The sequence below is a fragment of the Somniosus microcephalus genome, chromosome 11 (assembly GCF_052327205.1).
Source record: "Somniosus microcephalus isolate GS21.2 chromosome 11, FLI_Smic_1.0, whole genome shotgun sequence".
NCBI lineage: Eukaryota > Metazoa > Chordata > Chondrichthyes > Squaliformes > Somniosidae > Somniosus > Somniosus microcephalus.
In genome coordinates, this window is record NC_140997.1 from 147,783,042 (window position 1) to 147,806,740 (window position 23,699).

Below are 23,699 nucleotides of genomic sequence, written 5' to 3' on the forward strand. Positions count from 1 at the left end.
CAACACAAACTGGGGGAGAGAGAGAGCAACACAAACTGGGGGGGGAGAGAGAGAGAGCAACACAAACTGGGGGAGAAGAGAGCAACACAACTGGGGGAGAGAGAGAGAGCAACACAAACTGGGGGCGAGAGAGAGAGAGCAACACAAACTGGGGGAGGGAGAGAGAGCAACACAAAGGGGGAGAGAGAGAGAGAGAGAGAGCAACACAAACGGGGGGAGAGAGAGAGCAACACAAACGGGGGGAGAGAGAGAGAGAAACACAAACTGGGGGAGAGAGAGAGAGCAACACAAACTGGGGAGAGAGAGAGCGCAACACAAACTGGGGGAGAGAGAGAGAGCAACACAAACTGGGGGAGGGAGAGAGAGCAACACAAACTGGGGGAGAGAGAGAGCAACACAAACTGGGGGAGAGAGCAACACAAACTGGGGGAGGGAGAGAGAGCAACACAAACTGGGGAGAGAGAGAGCAACACAAACTGGGGGAGAGAGAGAGAGAGAGAGCAACACAAACTGGGGGAGAGAGAGAGAGAGCAACACAAACTGGGGGGGAGAGAGAGAGAGAGCAACACAAACTGGGGGAGGGAGAGAGAGCAACACAAACTGGGGGAGGGAGAGAGAGCAACACAAACTGGAGGAGAGAGAGAGAGAGCAACACAAACTGGGGGAGAGAGAGAGAGAGAGCAACACAAACTGGGGAGAGAGAGAGAGCAACACAAACTGGGGAGAGAGGGAGCAACACAAACTGGGGGAGAGAGAGAGCAACACAAACTGGGGGAGAGAGAGAGCAACACAAACTGGGGGAGGGAGAGAGCAACACAAACTGGGGGAGGGAGAGAGAGAGAGCAACAGAAACTGGGGGAGGGAGAGAGCAACACAAACTGGGGGAGAGAGAGAGCAGCACAAACTGGGGGAGGGAGAGAGAGAGAGCAACACAAACTGGGGGAGGGAGAGAGAGAGCAACACAAACTGGGGAGAGAGAGAGAGCAACACAAACTGGGGGAGAGAGAGAGAGCAACAAACTGGGGGAGAGAGAGAGCAACAAACTGGGGGAGAGAGAGAGCAACACAAACTGGGGGAGGGAGAGAGAGCAACACAAATTGGGGGCGAGAGAGAGAGAGCAACACAAACTGGGGGAGAGAGAGAGCAACACAAACGGGGGGGAGAGAGAGAGAGCAACACAAACTGGGGGAGAAGAGAGCAACACAACTGGGGGAGAGAGAGAGCAACACAAACTGGGGAGAGAGAGAGAGAGCAACACAAACTGGGGGAGAGAGAGAGCAACACAAACTGGGGAGAGAGAGAGAGCGCAACACAAACTGGGGGAGAGAGAGCAACACAAACTGGGGGAGGGAGAGAGAGCAACACAAACTGGGGGAGAGAGAGAGAGCAACACAAACTGGGGGGGAGAGAGAGAAACAAACTGGGGGAGAGATAGAGAGAGCAACACAAACTGGGGGAGGGAGAGAGAGCAACACAAACTGGGGGAGGGAGAGAGCAACACAAACGGGGAGAGAGAGAGAGAGAGCAACACAAACTGGGGGAGAGAGAGAGAGAGCAACACAAACTGGGGGAGGGAGAGAGAGAGCAACACAAACTGGGGGAGAGAGAGAGAGAGCAACACAAACTGGGGGAGGGAGAGAGAGAGAGCAACACAAACTGGGGGAGGGAGAGAGAGCAACACAAACGGGGAGAGTGAGAGAGAGCAACACAAACGGGGAGAGAGAGAGAGCAACACAAACTGGGGGGGAGAGAGAGAGAGAAACACAAACTGGGGGAGAGAGAGAGAGCAACACAAACTGGGGAGAGAGAGAGCGCAACACAAACTGGGGGAGAGAGAGAGAGCAACACAAACTGGGGGAGGGAGAGAGAGCAACACAAACTGGGGGAGAGAGAGCAACACAAACTGGGGGAGAGAGAGCAACAGAAACTGGGGGAGAGAGCAACACAAACTGGGGGAGGGAGAGAGAGCAACACAAACTGGGGAGAGAGAGAGAGCAACACAAACTGGGGGAGAGAGAGAGAGCAACACAAACTGGGGGAGAGAGAGAGAGAGCAACACAAACTGGGGGGGAGAGAGAGAGAGAGCAACACAAACTGGGGGAGGGAGAGAGAGCAACACAAACTGGGGGAGAGAGAGAGCAACAAACTGGGGGAGGGAGAGAGCAACACAAACTGGGGGAGAGAGAGAGAGAGCAACACAAACTGGGGGGGAGAGAGAGAGCAACACAAACTGGGGGAGAGAGAGCAACACAAACTGGGGGAGGGAGAGAGAGAGAGCAACACAAACTGGGGGAGGGAGAGAGAGCAACACAAACTGGGGGAGAGAGAGAGAGAGAGCAACACAAACTGGGGGAGAGAGAGCAACACAAACTGGGGGAGGGAGAGAGAGCAACACAAACTGGGGGAGAGAGAGAGAACAACACAAACTGGGGGAGAGAGAGAGAGAGCAACACAAACTGGGGGAGGGAGAGAGAGCAACACAAACTGGGAGAGAGAGAGAGAGAGAGAGCAACACAAACTGGGGGAGAGAGAGAGAGAGCAACACAAACTGGGGGAGAGAGAGAGAGCAACACAAACTGGGGGAGGGAGAGAGAGCAACACAAACTGGGGGAGAGAGAGAGCAACACAAACTGGGGGAGAGAGCAACACAAACTGGGGGAGGGAGAGAGAGCAACACAAACTGGGGAGAGAGAGAGAGCAACACAAACTGGGGGAGAGAGAGAGAGAGAGAGCAACACAAACTGGGGGAGAGAGAGAGAGAGCAACACAAACTGGGGGGGAGAGAGAGAGAGAGCAACACAAACTGGGGGAGGGAGAGAGAGCAACACAAACTGGGGGAGGGAGAGAGAGCAACACAAACTGGAGGAGAGAGAGAGAGAGCAACACAAACTGGGGGAGAGAGAGAGAGAGAGCAACACAAACTGGGGAGAGAGAGAGAGCAACACAAACTGGGGAGAGAGGGAGCAACACAAACTGGGGGAGAGAGAGCAACACAAACTGGGGGAGAGAGAGAGCAACACAAATTGGGGGGGAGAGAGAGCAACACAAACTGGGGAGAGACAGAGAGAGCAATACAAACTGGGGGAGAGAGAGCAACACAAACTGGGGGAGGGAGAGAGAGAGCAACACAAACTGGGGGAGAGAGAGAGCAACACAAACTGGGGGAGAGAGAGAGCAACACAAACTGGGGAGGGAGAGAGAGAGCAACACAAACTGGGGAGAGAGAGAGCGCAACACAAACTGGGGGAGAGAGAGAGAGAGCAACACAAACTGGGGGAGGGAGAGAGAGCAACACAAACTGGGGTAGAGAGAGAGCAACACAAACTGGGGGAGAGAGCAACACAAACTGGGGGAGGGAGAGAGAGCAACACAAACTGGGGGAGAGAGAGAGAGCAACACAAACTGGGGGAGAGAGAGAGAGAGCAACACAAACTGGGGGAGGGAGAGAGAGAGAGCAACACAAACTGGGGGAGAGAGAGAGAGCAACACAAACTGGGGGAGGGAGAGAGCAACACAAACTGGGGGAGGGAGAGAGAGAGAGCAACACAAACTGGGGGAGGGAGAGAGAGCAACACAAACTGGGGGAGAGAGAGAGAGAGCAACACAAACTGGGGGAGAGAGAGCAACACAAACTGGGGGAGGGAGAGAGAGCAACACAAACTGGGGGAGAGAGAGAGAACAACACAAACTGGGGGAGAGAGAGAGAGAGCAACACAAACTGGGGGAGGGAGAGAGAGCAACACAAACTGGGAGAGAGAGAGAGAGAGCAACACAAACTGGGGGAGAGAGAGAGAGAGCAACACAAACTGGGGGAGAGAGAGAGAGCAACACAAACTGGGGGAGGGAGAGAGCAACACAAACTGGGGGAGGGAGAGAGAGAGCAACACAAACGGGGGGAGAGAGAGAGCAACACAAACTGGGGGAGAGAGAGAGGGAGCAACACAAACTGGGGGAGAGAGAGAGAGCAACACAAACTGGGGGAGAGAGAGAGAGCAACACAAACTGGGGGAGAGAGAGAGAGCAACACAAACTGGGGAGGGAGAGAGAGCAACACAAACTGGGGGAGAGAGAGAGAGAGCAACACAAACTGGGGGAGGGAGAGAGAGAGCAACACAAACGGGGAGAGAGAGAGAGAGCAACACAAACTGGGGGAGGGAGAGAGAGAGCAACACAAACTGGGGGAGAGAGAGAGAGCAACACAAACTGGGGGAGGGAGAGAGAGAGAGCAACAGAAACTGGGGGAGGGAGAGAGCAACACAAACTGGGGGAGAGAGAGAGAGCAACACAAACTGGGGGAGAGAGAGAGCAGCACAAACTGGGGGAGGGAGAGAGAGAGAGCAACACAAACTGGGGGAGGGAGAGAGAGAGCAACACAAACTGGGGAGAGAGAGAGAGCAACACAAACTGGGGGAGAGAGAGAGAGCAACAAACTGGGGGAGAGAGAGAGCAACAAACTGGGGGAGAGAGAGAGCAACACAAACTGGGGGAGGGAGAGAGAGCAACACAAATTGGGGGCGAGAGAGAGAGAGCAACACAAACTGGGGGAGAGAGAGAGCAACACAAACGGGGGGGAGAGAGAGAGAGCAACACAAACTGGGGGAGAAGAGAGCAACACAACTGGGGGAGAGAGAGAGAGCAACACAAACTGGGGAGAGAGAGAGAGAGCAACACAAACTGGGGGAGAGAGAGAGAGAGCAACACAAACTGGGGAGAGAGAGAGAGCGCAACACAAACTGGGGGAGAGAGAGCAACACAAACTGGGGGAGGGAGAGAGCAACACAAACTGGGGGGGAGAGAGAGAAACAAACTGGGGGAGAGATAGAGAGAGCAACACAAACTGGGGGAGGGAGAGAGAGCAACACAAACTGGGGGAGGGAGAGAGCAACACAAACGGGGAGAGAGAGAGAGAGAGAGCAACACAAACTGGGGGAGGGAGAGAGAGAGCAACACAAACGGGGAGAGAGAGAGAGAGCAACACAAACTGGGGGAGGGAGAGAGAGAGAGAGCAACACAAACTGGGGGAGAGAGAGAGAGAGCAACACAAACTGGGGGAGGGAGAGAGCAACACAAACGGGGAGAGAGAGAGAGCAACACAAACTGGGGGAGGGAGAGAGAGAGAGCAACACAAACTGGGGGAGGGAGAGAGAGCAACACAAACGGGGAGAGAGAGAGAGAGAGCAACACAAACGGGGAGAGAGAGAGAGCAACACAAACTGGGGGGGAGAGAGAGAGAGAAACACAAACTGGGGGGGAGAGAGAGAGAGAAACACAAACTGGGGGAGAGAGAGAGAGCAACACAAACTGGGGAGAGAGAGAGCGCAACACAAACTGGGGGAGAGAGAGAGAGCAACACAAACTGGGGGAGGGAGAGAGAGCAACACAAACTGGGGGAGAGAGAGAGCAACACAAACTGGGGGAGAGAGCAACACAAACTGGGGGAGGGAGAGAGAGCAACACAAACTGGGGAGAGAGAGAGAGCAACACAAACTGGGGGAGAGAGAGAGAGAGAGCAACACAAACTGGGGGAGGGAGAGAGAGAGCAACACAAACTGGGGGAGAGAGAGAGCAACAAACTGGGGGAGGGAGAGAGCAACACAAACTGGGGGAGAGAGAGAGAGAGCAACACAAACTGGGGGGGAGAGAGAGAGCAACACAAACTGGGGGAGAGAGAGCAACACAAACTGGGGGAGGGAGAGAGAGAGAGCAACACAAACTGGGGGAGGGAGAGAGAGCAACACAAACTGGGGGAGAGAGAGAGAGAGCAACACAAACTGGGGGAGAGAGAGCAACACAAACTGGGGGAGGGAGAGAGAGCAACACAAACTGGGGGAGAGAGAGAGAACAACACAAACTGGGGGAGAGAGAGAGAGAGCAACACAAACTGGGGGAGGGAGAGAGAGCAACACAAACTGGGAGAGAGAGAGAGAGAGAGCAACACAAACTGGGGGAGAGAGAGAGAGCAACACAAACTGGGGGAGAGAGAGAGCAACACAAACTGGGGGAGGGAGAGAGCAACACAAACTGGGGGAGGGAGAGAGAGAGCAACACAAACTGGGGGGGAGAGAGAGCAACACAAACTGGGGGAGAGAGAGGGAGCAACACAAACTGGGGGAGAGAGAGAGAGCAACACAAACTGGGGAGGGAGAGAGAGCAACACAAACTGGGGGAGAGAGAGAGAGCAACACAAACTGGGGGAGAGAGAGCAACACAAACTGGGGGAGGGAGAGAGAGAGCAACACAAACTGGGGGAGGGAGAGAGAGAGCAACACAAACGGGGAGAGAGAGAGAGAGCAACACAAACTGGGGGAGAGAGAGAGCAACACAAACTGGGGGAGGGAGAGAGAGAGCAACACAAACTGGGAGGGAGAGAGAGCAACACAAACGGGGAGAGAGAGAGAGCAGCACAAACTGGGGGAGGGAGAGAGAGAGAGCAACACAAACTGGGGGAGGGAGAGAGAGAGCAACACGAACGGGGAGAGAGAGAGAGAGAGCAACACAAACTGGGGAGAGAGAGAGAGCAACACAAACTGGGGAGAGAGAGAGAGCAACACAAACTGGGGGAGAGAGAGAGAGCAACACAAACTGGGGGAGAGAGAGAGCAACAGAAACTGGGGGAGGGAGAGAGAGCAACACAAACTGGGGGCGAGAGAGAGCAACACAAACTGGGGGAGAGAGAGAGCAACACAAACTGGGGGGGGAGAGAGAGAGAGCAACACAAACTGGGGGAGAAGAGAGCAACACAACTGGGGGAGAGAGAGAAGAGAGCAACACAAACTGGGGGCGAGAGAGAGAGCAACACAAACTGAGGAGAGAGAGAGAGAGCAACACAAACTGGGGAGAGAGAGAGAGAGCAACACAAACTGGGGGAGAGAGAGAGAGCAACACAAACTGGGAGAGAGAGAGAGAGAGAGCAACACAAACTGGGGGAGGGAGAGAGAGAGAGCAACACAAACTGGGGGAGGGAGAGAGAGAGCAACACAAACTGGGGGGGAGAGAGAGATAAACACAAACTGGGGGAGGGAGAGAGAGCAACACAAACGGGGAGAGAGAGAGAGAGAGCAACACAAACTGGGGGAGAGAGAGAGAGAGCAACACAAACTGGGGGGGAGAGAGATAAACACAAACTGGGGGAGAGAGAGAGAGAGCAACACAAACTGGGGAGAGAGAGAGAGAGCAACACAAACTGGGGGAGAGAGAGAGAGAGAGCAACAAAAACTGGGGGAGAGAAAGAGAGAAACACAAACTGGGGGAGAGAGAGAGAGCAACACAAACTGGGGGAGAGAGAGAGAGAGCAACACAAACGGGGGGGAGAGAGAGAGAGAGAGAGAGCAACACAAACTGGGGGAGAGAGAGCAACACAAACTGGGGGAGGGAGAGAGAGAGAGCAACACAAACTGGGGGAGAGAGAGAGAGAGCAACACAAACTGGGGGAGAGAGAGCAACACAAACTGGGGGAGGGAGAGAGAGCAACACAAACTGGGGGAGAGAGAGAGAACAACACAAACTGGGGGAGAGAGAGAGAGCAACACAAACTGGGGGAGGGAGGGAGAGAGAGAGCAACACAAACTGGGGGAGGGAGAGAGAGCAACACAAACTGAGAGAGAGAGCAACACAAACTGGGGGAGAGAGAGAGAGAGAGCAACACAAACTGGGGGGGAGAGAGAGAGAGAGCAACACAAACTGGGGGAGGGAGAGAGCAACACAAACTGGGGGAGGGAGAGAGAGAGAGCAACACAAACTGGGGGGGAGAGAGAGAGAGCAACACAAACTGGGGGGAGAGAGAGAGAGCAACACAAACGGGGGGAGAGAGAGAGCAACACAAACTGGGGGAGAGAGAGCAACACAAACGGGGAGAGAGAGAGAGCAACACAAACTGGGGAGGGAGAGAGAGAGCAACACAAACTGGGGGAGAGAGAGAGGAACACAAACTGGGGGAGTGAGAGAGAGCAACACAAACTGGGGAGAGAGAGAGCGCAACACAAACTGGGGAGGGAGAGAGAGAGCAACACAAACGGGGAGAGAGAGAGAGCAACACAAACTGGGGGAGGGAGAGAGAGAGAGCAACACAAACTGGGGGAGGGAGAGAGAGAGAGCAACACAAACTGGGGGAGGGAGAGAGAGAGCAACACAAACTGGGGGAGGGAGAGAGAGAGCAACACAAACTGGGGGAGAGAGAGAGAGCAACACAAACTGGGGGAGAGAGAGAGAGCAACACAAACTGGGGAGAGAGAGAGAGAGCAACACTGATGTGCCTCAATAATCCCGAGACTCGATGTTAGCGAAACAAAACAAGGCTTTTATTAACTTAGAAGATAACACGCAGTGGAGAGAGGTATCTTCCCTGGAGGTCTGCAGTACTGGCTGTGAGGCCAGACTGAGCTGGCTTACATAGAGGCCAGGTATTGGCGGAGCCCTACACACAACACATTCCATACATTCCAATACACAATACAATGGTGAGGGGGAACCTGAAACCAACCACAGTCACAGGCAGTGATGAATGGAATATTTCATCACAAACTGGGGGAGGGAGAGAGAGCAACACAAACTGGGGGAGGGAGAGAGAACAACACAAACTGGGGGAGAGAGAGAGAGAGCAACACAAACTGGGGGAGAGAGAGCAACAAAAACTGGGGGAGAGAGAGCAACACAAACTGGGGGAGAGAGAGCGAGAGAAACACAAACTGGGGGAGAGAGAGAGAGAAACACAAACTGGGGGAGAGAGAGAGAGCAACACAAACTGGGGGAGAGAGAGAGCAACACAAACTGGGGGAGAGAGAGAGAGAGCAACACAAACTGGGGGAGAGAGAGAGAGAGAGCAACACAAACTGGGGGGGAGAGAGAGAGAGAGAGAGCAACACAAACTGGGGGAGAGAGAGCAACACAAACTGGGGGAGGGAGAGAGAGAGCAACACAAACTGGGGGAGGGAGAGAGAGAGAGCAACACAAACTGGGGGAGAGAGAGAGAGCAACACAAACTGGGGGAGGGAGAGAGAACAACACAAACTGGGGGAGAGAGAGAGAGAGCAACACAAACTGGGGGAGAGAGAGAGAGCAACACAAACTGGGGGAGAGAGAGAGCAACACAAACGGGGAGGGAGAGAGAGAGCAACACAAACGGGGAGAGAGAGAGAGCAACACAAACTGGGGGAGGGAGCGAGAGCAACACAAACTGGGGGAGGGAGAGAGCAACACAAACTGGGGAGGGAGAGAGAGAGCGCAACACAAACTGGGGAGGGAGAGAGAGCAACACAAACTGGGGAGAGAGAGAGAGCAACACAAACTGGGGGAGGGAGAGAGAGCAACACAAACTGGGGAGAGAGAGAGAGAGCAACACAAACTGGGGGAGGGAGGGAGAGAGAGCAACACAAACTGGGGGAGGGAGAGAGAGAGAGCAACACAAACTGGGGGAGGGAGAGAGAGAGCAACACAAACTGGGGGAGGGAGAGAGAGCAACACAAACTGGGGGAGGGAGGGAGAGAGCAACACAAACGGGGAGAGAGAGCAACACAAACTGGGGGAGGGAGAGAGAGAAACACAAACTGGGGAGAGAGAGAGAAACAAACTGGAGGGAGAGAGCGAAACACAAACTGGAGAGAGAGAGAAACACAAACTGGGGGAGGGAGAGAGAGAGAGCAACACAAACTGGGGGAGAGAGAGAGCAACACAAACTGGGGGGGAGAGAGAGAGAGAGAGCAACACAAACTGGGGGGGAGAGAGCAACACAAACTGGGGGAGGGAGAGAGAGAGCAACACAAACTGGGGGAGGGAGAGAGAGAGCAACACAAACTGGGGGAGAGAGAGAGAGCAACACAAACTGGGGGAGGGAGAGAGAACAACACAAACTGGGGGAGAGAGAGAGAGCAACACAAACTGGGGGAGAGAGAGAGAGCAACACAAACTGGGGGAGAGAGAGAGCAACACAAACGGGGAGGGAGAGAGAGAGCAACACAAACGGGGAGAGAGAGAGCAACACAAACTGGGGGAGGGAGCGAGAGCAACACAAACTGGGGGAGGGAGAGAGCAACACAAACTGGGGAGGGAGAGAGAGAGCGCAACACAAACTGGGGAGGGAGAGAGAGCAACACAAACTGGGGAGGGAGAGAGAGCAACACAAACTGGGGAGAGAGAGAGAGAGCAACACAAACTGGGGGAGGGAGAGAGCAACACAAACTGGGGAGAGAGAGAGAGAGCAACACAAACTGGGGGAGGGAGGGAGAGAGAGCAACACAAACTGGGGGAGGGAGAGAGAGAGCAACACAAACTGGGGGAGGGAGAGAGAGCAACACAAACTGGGGGAGGGAGAGAGAGCAACACAAACTGGGGGAGGGAGGGAGAGCAACACAAACTGGGGGAGGGAGGGAGAGAGCAACACAAACGGGGAGAGAGAGCAACACAAACTGGGGGAGGGAGAGAGAGAAACACAAACTGGGGAGAGAGAGAGAAACAAACTGGAGGGAGAGAGCGAAACACAAACTGGAGAGAGAGAGAGAAACACAAACTGGGGGAGGGAGAGAGAAACACAAACTGGGAGAGAAACACAAACTGGGGGAGGGAGAGAGAAACACAATCTACCTGTCGCAGATGCATCTGTCCATGACAGTATTGACAGCAGTGCATTGTGACCATCGTGTTGTGTGGCACTACCACCGTGCTAAATGGGATAGATTCAGAACAGATTTAGCAACTCAAAACTGGGCATCCATGATGCGCTGTGGGCTATCAGCTGCAGCAGAATTGTATTCCATCACAATCTGTAACCTCATGGCCCAGCATATCCCTCACTCTACCATTACCATCAAGCCAGGGGACCAATCCTGGTTCAATAAGGAGTGTGGAAGAGCATGCCAGGAGCAGCACCAGGTGTACCTAAAAATGAGGTGTCAACCTGGAGAAGCTGTAAGACAGGACTACATGCATGCTAAAAAGCAGAAGCAGCATGCTATAGACAGAGCTAAGCGATCCCACAATCAACGGATCAGATCAAAGCTCTGCAGTCCTGCCACATCCAGTCGTGAATGGTGGTGGACCATTAAACAACTAACGGGAGGAGGAGGCTCCATGAATATCCCCATCCTCAATGATGGTGGAGCCCAGCATGCGAGTGCAAAAGACAATGCTGAAGCATTTGCATCCATCTTCAGCCAGAAGTGCCAAGTGGATGATCCATATCAGCCTCCTCCTGAGGTCCCCACCATCACAGAAGCCAGTCTTCAGCCAATTCGATTCACTCCACGTGATATCAAGAAACGGCTGAGCGCACCGGATACAGCAAAGGCTATGGGCCCCGACAACATCCCGACTATCGTGCTGAAGACTTCTGCTCCAGAACTAGCCGTGCCTCCAGACAAGCTGTTCCAGTACAGCTACAACACTGGCATCTGTCCGGCAATGTGGAAAACTGCCCAGGTATGTCCTGTCCACAAAAAGCAGGATAAATCCAATCCGGCCAATTACCGCCCCATCAGTCTACTCTCAATCATCAGCAAAGTGATGGAAGGTGTTGTGGACAGTGTTAACAAGCAGCATTTACTCACTAATAACCTGCTCACCGATGCCCAGGACCACTCGGCTCCAGACCTCATTACAGCCTTGGTCCAAACATGGACAAAAGAGCTGAATTCCAGAGGTGAGGTGAGAGTGACTGCCCTTGACATCAAGGCAGCATTTGACCGAGTGTGGCATCAAGGAGGCCTAGTAAAACGGAAGTCAATGGGAATCGGGGAAAACTCTCCACCTAGCACAAAGGAAGATGGTTGTGGTGGTTGGAGGTTAATCATCACAGCCCCAGGACATCGCTGCAGGAGTTACTCAGGGCAGTGTCCTCAGCCCAACTATCTTCAGCTGCTTCATCAATGACCTTCCCTCCAACATAAGGTCAGAAATGGGGATGTTCGCTGATGACTGCAGTGTTCAGTGCCATTCACAACTCCTCAGATAATGAAGCAGCCCATGCCCACATGCAACAAGATCTGGACGAAATTCAAGCTTGGGCTGATAAGTGGCAGGTAACATTCGCACCACACAAGTGCCAGGTAATGACTATCACCAACAAGGGATATGGAGATCGGGCGGGAAAGTGAAGTTGAGGTCGATGATCAGCCATGATCTTATTGAATGGCGGAGCAGGCTCAAGGGGCCGTGTGGCCTACTCCTTTTATTTCTTATGTTCTTATGTTCTAAGGGAGAGTCTAACCACTGCCCCTTGACATTCAACGGCATTACCCTCGCCAAATCCCCCACCATCAACATCCTGGGGGTCATCATTGACCAGGAACTTAACTGGACCAGCCACACACATATTGTAGCAACAAGAGCAGGTTAGAGGCTAGGTATTCTGCAGCGAGTGTCTCACTTCCTGACTCCCCAAAGCCTTTCCACCATCTCCAAGGCACAAGTCAGGAGTGTGTTGGAATACTCTCCACTTGCCTGGATGAGTGCAGCTCCAACAACACTCAGGAAGCTTGACACCATCCAGGACAAATCAGCCCACTTGATTGGCACCCCATCCACCACCTTCAACATTCACTCCCTCCACCACCAGCGTACCATGGCTGCAGTGTGTACCATCTACAAGATGCACTGCAGCAACTCACCAAGGCTCCTTCGGCAGCACCTCCCAAACCCGAGACCTCTTCCACCTTGAAGGACAAGGGCAGCAGGTGCCTGGAAACACCACCACCTCCAAGTTCCCCTCCAAGTCACACATCATCCTCACATGGAAGTATATCGCCGATCCTTCATCGTCACTGGGTCAAAATCCTGGAACTCCCTCCCTAACAGCACTGTGGGAGTACCATCACCACACTGACTGCAGCAGTTCAAGGAGGCGGCTCACCACAAACTTTCTCGAGGGCAATTAGGGATGGGCAATAAAGCTGGCCTTGCCAGCGACGCCCAGATCCCATGAACAAATAAAATAAAAGTAGGGGGCACTCTTCCAAGGTTAGTGGTTAAGGTACTTTGTTGGGGCAGAGATGGGAACTTCTGTTTCAACAGTTCATTCCGCACAAATTTGGTCTGTTTCATCTCCTCCATCTAGCTGTGGCATGTAGTACTGTATTTGCCAGTCTTTGTTACATAGAAGTTACAGCACAGAAACAGGCCATTCGGCCCAACGGTGTATGCTCTACACGAGCCTCCTCCCCCCTTACTTCATCTCACCCTATCAGCATATCCTTCTATTCCTTATCTAGCTTCCCCTTAATTGCGTCTATGCTATTTGCCTCAATTACATTGTGTGGTAGCGAGTGCCACATTCTCTAAGACTGCAGGTGAGTGTTACCCTACTGATACCCTCAGTAAGCTCCCCACTGGAGTGGAGCTAATTTACAGAACAAACGGGAAACTGATCAACCTCCGTCACCTCCAGTCCAGATCCAAGCTCGTCCCATCCTCTGTCATCGAATTACAGTATGCAGATGATGCTTGCATCTGCGCTCACTCGGAGGTCGAATTCCAAACCATCGTAAACATCTTCACCGAAGCGTACGAGAGCATGGGCCTTACGCTAAACATCCGTAAGACAAAGGTCCTCTACCAACCTGCCCCTGCCACACAGTACTGCCCCCCCGATTATCAAAATCCACGACAAGGCCTTGGACCACGTGGACCACTTTCCATACCTCGGGAGCCTACTGTCAACAAGGGCAGACGTTGATGATGAAGTCCAACGCCGCCTTCAGTGTGCCAGTGCAGCCTTCGGTTGCCTGAGGAAGAGAGTGTTTGAAGACCAGGACGTCAAACCCGGCACTAAGCTCATGGTCTACAGAGCAGGAGTGATTCCCGCCCTGCTGTATGCCTCAGAGACATGGACCATGTACAGCAGGCACCTCAAAGCACTGGAGAGGTACCACCAACGCTGCCTCCACAAGATCCTACAAATCCATTGGCAGGATAGGCGCACCAACGTCAGTGTTCTTGCTCAGGCCAACATCCCCAGCATCGAAGCTTTGACCACGCTCGATCAGCTCCAATGGATGGATCACATTGTCCGCATGCCCGATACGAGACTCCCAAAACAAGCACTCTACTCGGAGCTCCGGCATGGCAAGAGAGCCCCAGGTGGGCAGAGGAAATGCTTCAAGGACACCCTCAAAGCCTCCTTGAAAAAGTGTAACATCCCCACCGACACCTGGGAATCCCTGGCCCAAGACCGCACAAAGTGGTGGAGAAGCATCGGGAAGGCCCCGAACACCTCGAGTCTCTTCGCCGGGAGCAAGCGGAAGCCAAGCGCAAACAGCAGAAGGAGCGCACGTCAACCCAAGCACCCCACCCACCTGCCCCTTCAACCACCGTCTGCCCCACCTGTGACAGAGACTGTAGGTCCTGTATTGGAATCAGTCACCTGAGAACTCATTTTTAGTGTGGAAGCAAGTCATCCTCGGTTCCAAGGGACTGCCTAAGAAGAAGAGAAGACTGATATCGGGCCTTGTTATCATTCCGCTTATCCCTTTGCATTTTATGTTATTTGAAAGATATCAAGCCTGCTCTAATTTATCCATGAGGTCACGTATTACTGTAGATGCCATTTGTATTTTCCTACCCTCGCCCCAGAATTTTCTTCCTTTCACTCCTGAAAGAACTTGAAAAACATAATAGCGTCTTTCACGACCTCAGGGCATCCCTAAGCACTTTACAGCCAGTGAATTTCTTTTGAAGTGTAGTCGCTGTTGTAATGTAGGAAACGCGGCAGCCAATTTGCGCACAGCAAGCTCCCACAAACAGCAATGTCCAGCTAACCTGTTTTGACCTGATAATCTGTTTTTGTGATGTTGGTTGGGGAAAAAATATTCATCAGAACACTGGGAGAGCTCCCCTGCTCTTCTTCGAATAGTGCTGTGGGATCTTTTACGCCCACCTGAGTGAGCAGACGAGGCCTCGGTTTAACGTCTCATCCGAAAGACGGCACCTCCGACAGTACAGTGTCAGCCCGGACTTTGTGCTCAAGTCTCATAGCGTGAGACTTGAATTCACAACCTTCTGACTCGGAGGCGAGCGTGCTACCATTGAGCCACAACTGACATCTGAATCAGATAAGAGGCTGAAAATAGGGTAAAGTGGTGAAGGAGATGAAGAACAACGTGAAAATACAGAAAGGGGAGGAGAGAAGGATGCTGACAGACTGTCATCGGGCAGTGTCTAGTGTGAGAGTAAAGATACCGCACAGGAATTCCTGTAGGACTGTGGCCGGGTTATGCTGTCTAAGTTGTGACCTGAAAGGCTGGTGGAAGCAGATTCAATAGTAACTTTCTATATATACTTGAAAAGGAGAACTTTGCATGGCGATGGGGAAAGAGCAGGAGAGTGGGACTAATTGGAGAGCTCTTTCAGAGAGCCGGCACAGGCACGATGGGCCGAATGGCCTCCCTCTGTGCTGTAAGATTCCAGGATGGTCTGAAGACCATTTCACCCTGTGTCCCGAGCATCAGGTTGTTGCTGGTTGACTCGTGGGATTTTGGCGCTAATTGACTGGCCCTCCAAGCAGCCTGCCGGCAGTGATTCCATCTGAAGTCACAAACCACACATACACCGGCAACAACTTTTGGGTTTCAAGTACAGTATCTAAACCGTCAATCGACCACATGCAACATCCTGCTGGGCGAGGTAGCAGTATTACTGACATAGGCCATGTGACCACAGGGCAGGCGAGCTCGCTGCCTGAGGACGGAACAGTACTGAGGCTTTAATCCCTAAAATAGAATAAAATGACACATCAGCGCAGTGCGAACAGAGGTGTTTAAACATCAATAACTTACATTAATAATGAAAGAAATGGGGAAGACAGGAAATTAAATGAGGATTGAATAGTGAGAAGAGGGAGTGAATGTAAACCAGTGCTGGCTGGCTCCAGTCCATCGACACTGAACTGCACTTTTCATCCAAGAAATGCTACAATAGAAATGAAATTTGATCCTGTTCTAGGTTAGCACCAGTGCCAAGTTTGATGCTGTCTGGCTCTCTCTGCTGAATGCAACTGATAAGCTCAGACATGCAAGAAAGTCTTGCATTTCTATAGCGCCTTTGTCAAACTCAGGACACCCCAAAGTGCTTTGCAGCCAATGAAGTACTTTTGAAGCCTGGTCGCTGTTGTCCTGTAGTGAAACGCGGCAGCCAATTTGCGCACAGCAAGCTCCCACAAACAGCACTGTGATATTGGGATATAAGCAATCTGTTTTAGTGTTGCTGGTTGAGGGATAAACATTGGCCAGGACACTTCATAGTCGCTGGGTCAAAATCCTGGAACTCCCCACCTAACAGCACTGTGGGAGTACCTTCACCACATGGACTGCAGCGGTTCAAGAAGAAGGCCCACCACCACCTTCTCGAGGGCAATTAGGAATTGGCAATAAACTTGCCAGCGATGCCCACATCTCGAGAATTTATAACAAAAACCCCCATAAAGTAATTGGCCAAAGGCAAAAAGAAAACCCTGCACCTCAGCCCAGTGTTTTAAAGGTTTGGCTGTTTCTGACAGTAGCGAAACAGGAGACCTGCAGCAATATTGCACCCAATCAAAACTTTATTACTGAAAGGAGAGTGATATAGATGGAGGTCACTGATCAGTGGATTCGCAATGTTCAGAACTGACTAGAACAGTACCACAGATTGCAGGTGCACTGGCTATGTTAACAGTGTATTCTCGCTTGTGCATGAATGATCATGTCACGCTTACATTCTCCGGATGCTTCCTTGCACAATAATCGATTTGACCGCCCATCAGAAGAATTATACGCTCTCAATCCTTTGTGGTTAACTGCTGAATCCGATATATTTTTGTGCCATCAATCGGAGTCTTGATCTAATTATTTAACGAAACTCAATTAATATTTCAGGTTGATGACCCTTCGACCTGAAACATTAACTCTGTTTCTCTCTCCATAGATGCTGCCTGACCTGCTGAGTATTTCCAGCATTTTCTGTTTTTATTTCAGATTTCCAGCATCCGCAGTATTTTGCTTTTGTCTTAATAATGTGGCAGTCTGATTGGAAGAGGCCAATAGGATGGCTGGTGTGGCAAATGGAAATATATTTGTGCAAAAGGGAGAACTCTTTGAGGTTGGACTTAAGCCACATTGTGGCAGTACTGAAAGCTTCATTCTGGATGGACCCTGTCAAGACAGAAAGCAGAGAGTAGGGGTAAAGGGTAGCTATTCACAGTGGCAGAAGGTGGGTAGTGGTGTTCCACAAGGATCAGTGCAGGGACCACTGCTGTTCACAATTTATATTAACGATTTAGACTTTGGAATCAAAAACACAATTTCTAAATTTGCGGATGACACCATATTGGGGGGAATAGTCATTACTGAGGAGGACTGCAACAAATTACAGGAGGACATTAATAAACTGCAACAAATTACAGGAAGACATTAATAAACTCCATCCAGACACTGAGGAGTGTGCCATAGTGACCTGATCATAAGAACATAAGAATTAGGAGCAGGAGCGGGTCATTTGGCCCCTCGAGCCTGCTCCGCCATTCAATAAGATCATGGCCGATCTGATCTTGGCCTCAACTCCACTTCCCTGCCCACTCCACCTAACCCTTGACTCCCCTGTAGCTCAAATATATGTCTATCTCCGCCTTGAATATATTCAATGACCCAGCCTCCACAGCTCTCTGGGGTAGAGAATTCCAAAGATTCACGACCCTCTGAGAGAAGAAATTCCTCCTCATCTCCATTCTAAATGGGCGACCCCTTATTCTGAAACTATGCCCCTAGTTCTAGATTCCCCCACGAGGGGAAACATCCACTGAGCATCTACCCTGTCAAGCCCCCTCAGAATCTTACATGTTTCGATAAGATCACCTCTCATTCTTCTAAACTCCAATGAGTATAGGCCCAACCTGCTCAACATTTCCTCATAAGACAACCCCTTCATCTCAGGAATCAACCTAGTGAACCTTCTCTGAACTGCCTCCAATGCAAGTATATCCTTCCTTAAATAAGGGGACCAAAACTGTACGCAGTACTCCAGGTGTGGTCTCACCAAGGCCCTGTGCAGTTGTAGCAAGACTTCCCTACTTTTATACTCCATCCCCCTTGCAATAAGGGCCAACAGAAGGGATGAGAAAAATACCACTCAAATAACACTGATGATGAAGCAAAAGATGCCGCCATGTTTTTAAAAAAAGGATTATTACATTTCACAACGACTGATGTACAATTCATATAAAAACATTCCCCACATTCCAGCACTGTCTATCAGTTAAAGATTAATTTTACTTTGTGAAGCTGATGCAGTATCAAAATTCCAATATTTGGGTTTACTATAGCTGTCACGTAATTTACAAAAATCCCAGAATTGTTAGGATGTGAATCTTGGAATTTTGTTAACGTGGTCACAGTTCCTGGTACAGGGAATTCCAAACCTTATTTCCTTCCTCACCATTTATAACCACAGTGATGAGTACAGCTCACTTTGGCTCATGTTTCCCACAATGAGTGGTGTGATTTTTAGAAATCCCCAACTTTTTGGAGCCCACGTGTTTTCTTGGTGACCGTGTGGATCCCAGACTTTACCTTCCTGCTGCTGCTGTTAACAGTGCTGGTGTTGGAAATGAAACTGCGTTAGTGCGGTGGCCATGTTACTTGGACTAATAATCCAGTGGGCACGAGTTCAAATCAAACCATGGCAGTGTGAGATTTTGAAACAAAAAAATGGTATTGGTAATAAGTGACCCAACTGACCCAACTCCCTGATGTCCTTCAGGGAAAGAAACCCGGCCGTCCTTACCTGGCCTGGCCAACATGTGACTCCAGTCTCACGCTGTGGTTGACTCTTAACTGCCCTTTGAGGTTGCCTAGCAACCCACTTAGTTACTAGGGATGGGCAATAAATGCCAGCTTGCCTACACTCAGAGAATGAATTTTAGATTCCTTAGCAGAGAGGTCAATAACCAGGGGGAGTAGATTTAAAGTAATTGGTCGGAGATTTAGAGGGGAATTGAGGAGAACTTTTTTCACCCAGAGGGTGGTGGGGGTCTGGACCTCACTGCCTGAAAGGGTGGTAGAGGCAGAAACCCTCATTGCATTTAAAAAGTACTTGGATATGCACTTGAAGTGCCGTAACCTACAAGGCTACGGACCAACAGCTGGAAAGTGGCATTAGGCTGGATAGCTCTTTGTCGGCCGGCACAGACACGATGGGCTGGATTTTCATTGAGGAGTCGGGTAGGAGGCAGGACTACAACTTTCGGGGTTGTAGTCCTGCCTTCATTAAGTTCTAGCCAACCAACGCGATTTTGACTTGTTTGACCTTGTTGAGCCTGCCCAGCGGGCTCAGCAGGCCAATTAAGGGCCACCCGGCAACAGGTGACGTCACAGATTGTTATTTCATCTGTCAAGACCTTTTGACAGATGAAATATCAGCATTTCACAGCTGTTTGAAGCTGTCAAACACTTAACAATCTGTATTCTAAGTTAATTCCTTCCTCTCAGGATGATTTAGGGTTAGGGTTAGAGATTTAGAGATCTCCCCGGAACAGAAAGCTGAATGCTGCAATTTTTGACAGCTCGCAGCCATTCTGCTTTCTGTGCCGGTGAGATGAGGGACTCCTGAAACCTGAAGGAAGGAAGGCTGTAAAGGTAAGTAAAGGTATGTAAAACTTCTTTAAACACTTTACACACACCAAACACACTTACCTTTGCACTCATGCACCCATCACTCACCTGAACACCGGACATCTCGACCCCTCCAAGCCCTTCATCCCGACGGTCCGCCTCCTCTAACTTGGCATGGTTTGGAGCCGTCGGGAATCCCACACTTCAACATTAAAAATAGGGATTAGGCTAAAAACTGCCTGTTAACTACCTGTTAACAGGCAGTTAATTGGCACTAATCCCTTCCCGCCTCGGGGAGGCCTCCTTTGAAACTGGCATGGAGGCGGGATGGGGTCGGGACCCCCAATTTTGGGATTTTAACCCCCCACACGCCTCCAATCCCGCCTCCATGGCCCAATGAAAATCTTGCCCGATGTGCTATCAATTTCTATGACTCTAAAGCATGACCATCACCTGGATAAGCTGGACACAGTCCTCCTGCTAACCGCTTGCTCTTGGTACAACAGCAGTGTGAGAGACTTGGGTGAACATTTAAATATTTATTGAAACTGCGTATGCATGGGTGCAGTTTTTAAAATATAACCTTCTCTCCTCCCCACTGAACTGGACAGATCATGCTTATTCAGCAGTTTCTATAATGCACCCCCTCCTTTTATGACTGTGCACTTTGCAACTTGGACTATATCCTGATCGTATTTTCCTTTTTTCCCCAAGCTCCTCCCTGTTCCAAGAAAAGGGCACTGTCTCCAGTGTTAATGTGCCTGGCCTGCTTTTCACGCTTCATTTAGTAGATATAGCACCTCCTATAGAGCCCAGGGACCAACCCGTGACAGGCCAAGGGCATTTATCTGAAGTTAATTTACCCAAGTTAATTAAGGCCAAGATTGTTCAGTTCTTGTTCAGAGACACTGAAATCCAGAATTAGAAATGGGTAATGAAGTCTCGTTAACCTGGAATCTAACGTTGCCTTGGTCACACTGCTGTAATTTTAAATTTAAGTGAGGGAGTAAACATTGCTTTGTAGGTCAGGTGGGGTTGGCAATGGGATGTGCGGTGAGATACTTGGGACTTTGGTTGCTCAGCTTGTTATGTTTGATGATGGTTGGAATCATTTTGGAATCCTCTGTTTTTATACTTTGTTATACCGTCTCTTTTTTTTAATGCACTAAGTACTTTTTGCTGATGGGCTCATACCAATAAAGTGACTTGTGCCCCATTACGAGTACTTTTGCTTTAGTATCCGGAAGCTGGAATTCCCAAATGCTGCTCTCTGTACAAAGTCTCAGTTCAGGGCTGGGTGCATTTAAGCAACATTTAAACGCAAAAAACACTGTTGAAACAAGTTACCTTTGGCACTGTGCCTTGATCATACACGACTTGTGGAGTAGTCTAACTCATCAGTAATATCTTTGTAATGAGCAAAGCCTCGATTTGTTAAGCAGCGCCTCGATTTCAAAATTCTCATCCCTCCATGGCCTCGCCCCCTTCCTATCTCTGTAATCTCCTTCAGCCCCACAAATCGCCCCCCCCCCCCACCCCGCGATACCTGCGCTCCTCTAATTCTGCCCTCTTGAGGATCCCTGATTATAATCGCTCAACCTTTGGTGGCCGTGCCTTCTGTTGCCTAGGTCCTAAGCTCTGGAATTCCCTGCCTAAACCTCTCTGGCTCTCTACCTCTCTTTCCTCCTTTAAGACGCTCCTTAAAACCTACCTCTTTGACTAAGCTTTTGGTCACCTGCCCTAATTTCTCCTTATGTGGCTCGGTGTCAAATTCTTTGTCTTAAAATACTCCTGTGCAGCACCTTGGGACGTTTTACTACGTTAAAGGCGCTATATAAATACAAGTTGCTGTTGTTGTAATGAGCCAGGAATTTGTTAAATTGCTTAAAGTTTTATCCTTTTACAAGTTAAGTATGAACTCCGGACAGTCTACAGTAGGTGTAGTGACCCTCTGAAGGAGGCAGACAACAGAGCGCTGTGTGGAACAAATCCCTTTTAAGACAGTTTTGTGTTTGTCTTGCAGTACATACCTGAAAACGTGGCTGGACCAGGAGAAGATCTTGATCCCGCTGAAATAACCCTTCCAGGATGCGAGTGCTCAACTTCTTCCTGTGAGCAGGACACATGCACTTGCCTACAGCGCTACGAAGGAGCTTATGATGAAAACCTGTGTCTTGTGGACTCTAAGGAGGAGACGAGCTACTCTAGGCCGGTGTTTGAGTGTAACGTTATGTGCAAATGCAGTGAGGCCTGCAAGAACAGGCTTGTCCAAAGAGGTCTCACCTTTAAACTGCAGGTGTTCAAGACCTCAAAGAAAGGATGGGGCCTTTGCACACTGGAACCTATTAGGAGAGGGAGGTTTGTGTGCGAGTATGGGGGCGAAGTCATCAGTTTTCCAGAAGCCAGCAGGCGAATTCAGTCCCAAAATTCTGGTGACATGAACTATATCATAGCAGTGAGAGAACACCTAAGCAGCGGAGAAGTACTACAGACATTTGTCGACCCTACCCACATTGGCAATGTTGGTCGATTCCTCAACCATTCTTGCGATCCCAATCTGTACATGGTACCTGTCCGTGTCAACTCTCTGGTTCCAAGGTTAGCTCTTTTTGCAGTTCGTGACATCGGAGCTGAGGAGGAACTGTCGTACGACTACTCTGGAAGGTTCAATAATCTTCCAAAGGACAGCACGAATAAGGAAGCGTCCAGTGGAGACACTATTGCCCTGAAATCATGTTATTGTGGTGCACAGTCATGTACCGGCTCTCTGCCATTTGACAGCTCGCTCTATAACCTGGAGGGCAAGTGGAGTGCAATCTAGTGTTGGCTGTTGCAGCCTATCAGTCCTTCGTTTAATAGATTTGACTTTGCAGTTTATGCATACTGATGCTGCAAGTGTTGAATGTGTTTGCAATTTGCACTCCTGAAGTATACACTTGTGAAAACACAGATTGGGTTTATTTATAACTGGTCACAGCTGCTATGTAGCCACTTGTATTTAGTTTTCAGAAAGAACATTTCAATTATATATTTCAATTTCCATTTTCCTCAAGCTTTTAGGGTAATAGAGGTCCTTTGATCAGAGAACTGGAGAAATTTGTTCCGATCAGAGTGAATGTTTAATTCAGTAAGCAAATAAATATGTGGCAGAACCAACTGATTCATTTGTACTGACCCCTGTCACCCATCAGACCATTATTGTGTTTATACAATGCTTTCCATGGTGATTCATCTCACCGTGCATCTTGAAGTGCACTGATTGTTGTTATGTAGGCAAGAACAAAAAGAAAGGGGTTACGCTGGGGGTTTACCTTCCTCAAAGGTTTCCAATCTTTGTTGCCTAGTTCAGTGTTGTCCAATACATTAGCCACTGGCCAATTGGAATCCAGATGTGGCTAATTGCATTTCTGATCAGTAAATAAAAATGAGCAATAGACACATTTGTTGTTCATGTGATCTCAATACTCATATTAGCACGGTGTGTGCATGTGAACTTTAACCTTTGTTGGTAAAATGGTAAGGCCAAGGTAGAGTTTGTGAGCGTTGTTTGATTATTGAGTCCTTTACTTCCTAGGTTACTGAATGGTGCTAGATGTTTGTTAAGTATATATACATCTGTGAAGTACGTTTACCTGTATTGTGTGAGTGCGTGCAAGGCAATTTTCTACTAAAATTAGTGCCGTAGCCACTTCTGTGGCTAGTCAGCAATTTCTGTTGGAGAACACTGGTCTAGTTGGCTTTGATGGTGGCTCTGTGATTCTTCCCCTGTTAACTCAAAGCTAGTGTGCATGGATATTATTGAAAACCCACATAGGAACATAGGAATTGCTAGATGAAAAAAGGACCAAGGTCCACCCATCCTGGTAGTCACGTGATACAATGATAATAGAGTGGTTGACTAATCAGAGCAATCAATCTCTATCGATTAGTCTACAACAGACCCAGACATGAGGTGAGGAAAAGCCCCAGTGGTGGAGAGCTTCGGGAACCACAGGTTAAAACTCACCTGTTCCTCCCAAGCTTGCTACACTGACCACGTCATGTCGGAAAATTTCTTTTAAAGAATTTGTTCATGGGATGTGGGCGTCGCTGGCAAGGCCAGCATTTATTGCCCATCCCTAATTGCCCTTGAGA

The 23,699-nt window shown here is 50.1% G+C and overlaps 1 protein-coding gene across 1 annotated transcript in view; it reads left to right on the forward strand.

Annotated features, from left to right (window-relative positions):
* The window catches only part of setmar (SET domain and mariner transposase fusion gene), a 42,808-nt gene extending 19,807 nt beyond the window's left edge, over window positions 1-23,001 (forward strand). The window contains exon 2 of the mRNA XM_086001358.1: window positions 21,589-23,001. Within this exon, the coding sequence (XP_085857484.1) occupies window positions 21,589-22,386 (798 nt within the window). The 3' untranslated portion in view covers window positions 22,387-23,001. The remainder of the gene's footprint in view (window positions 1-21,588) is intronic.
* The last annotated feature ends 698 nt before the right edge of the window (window positions 23,002-23,699 follow it).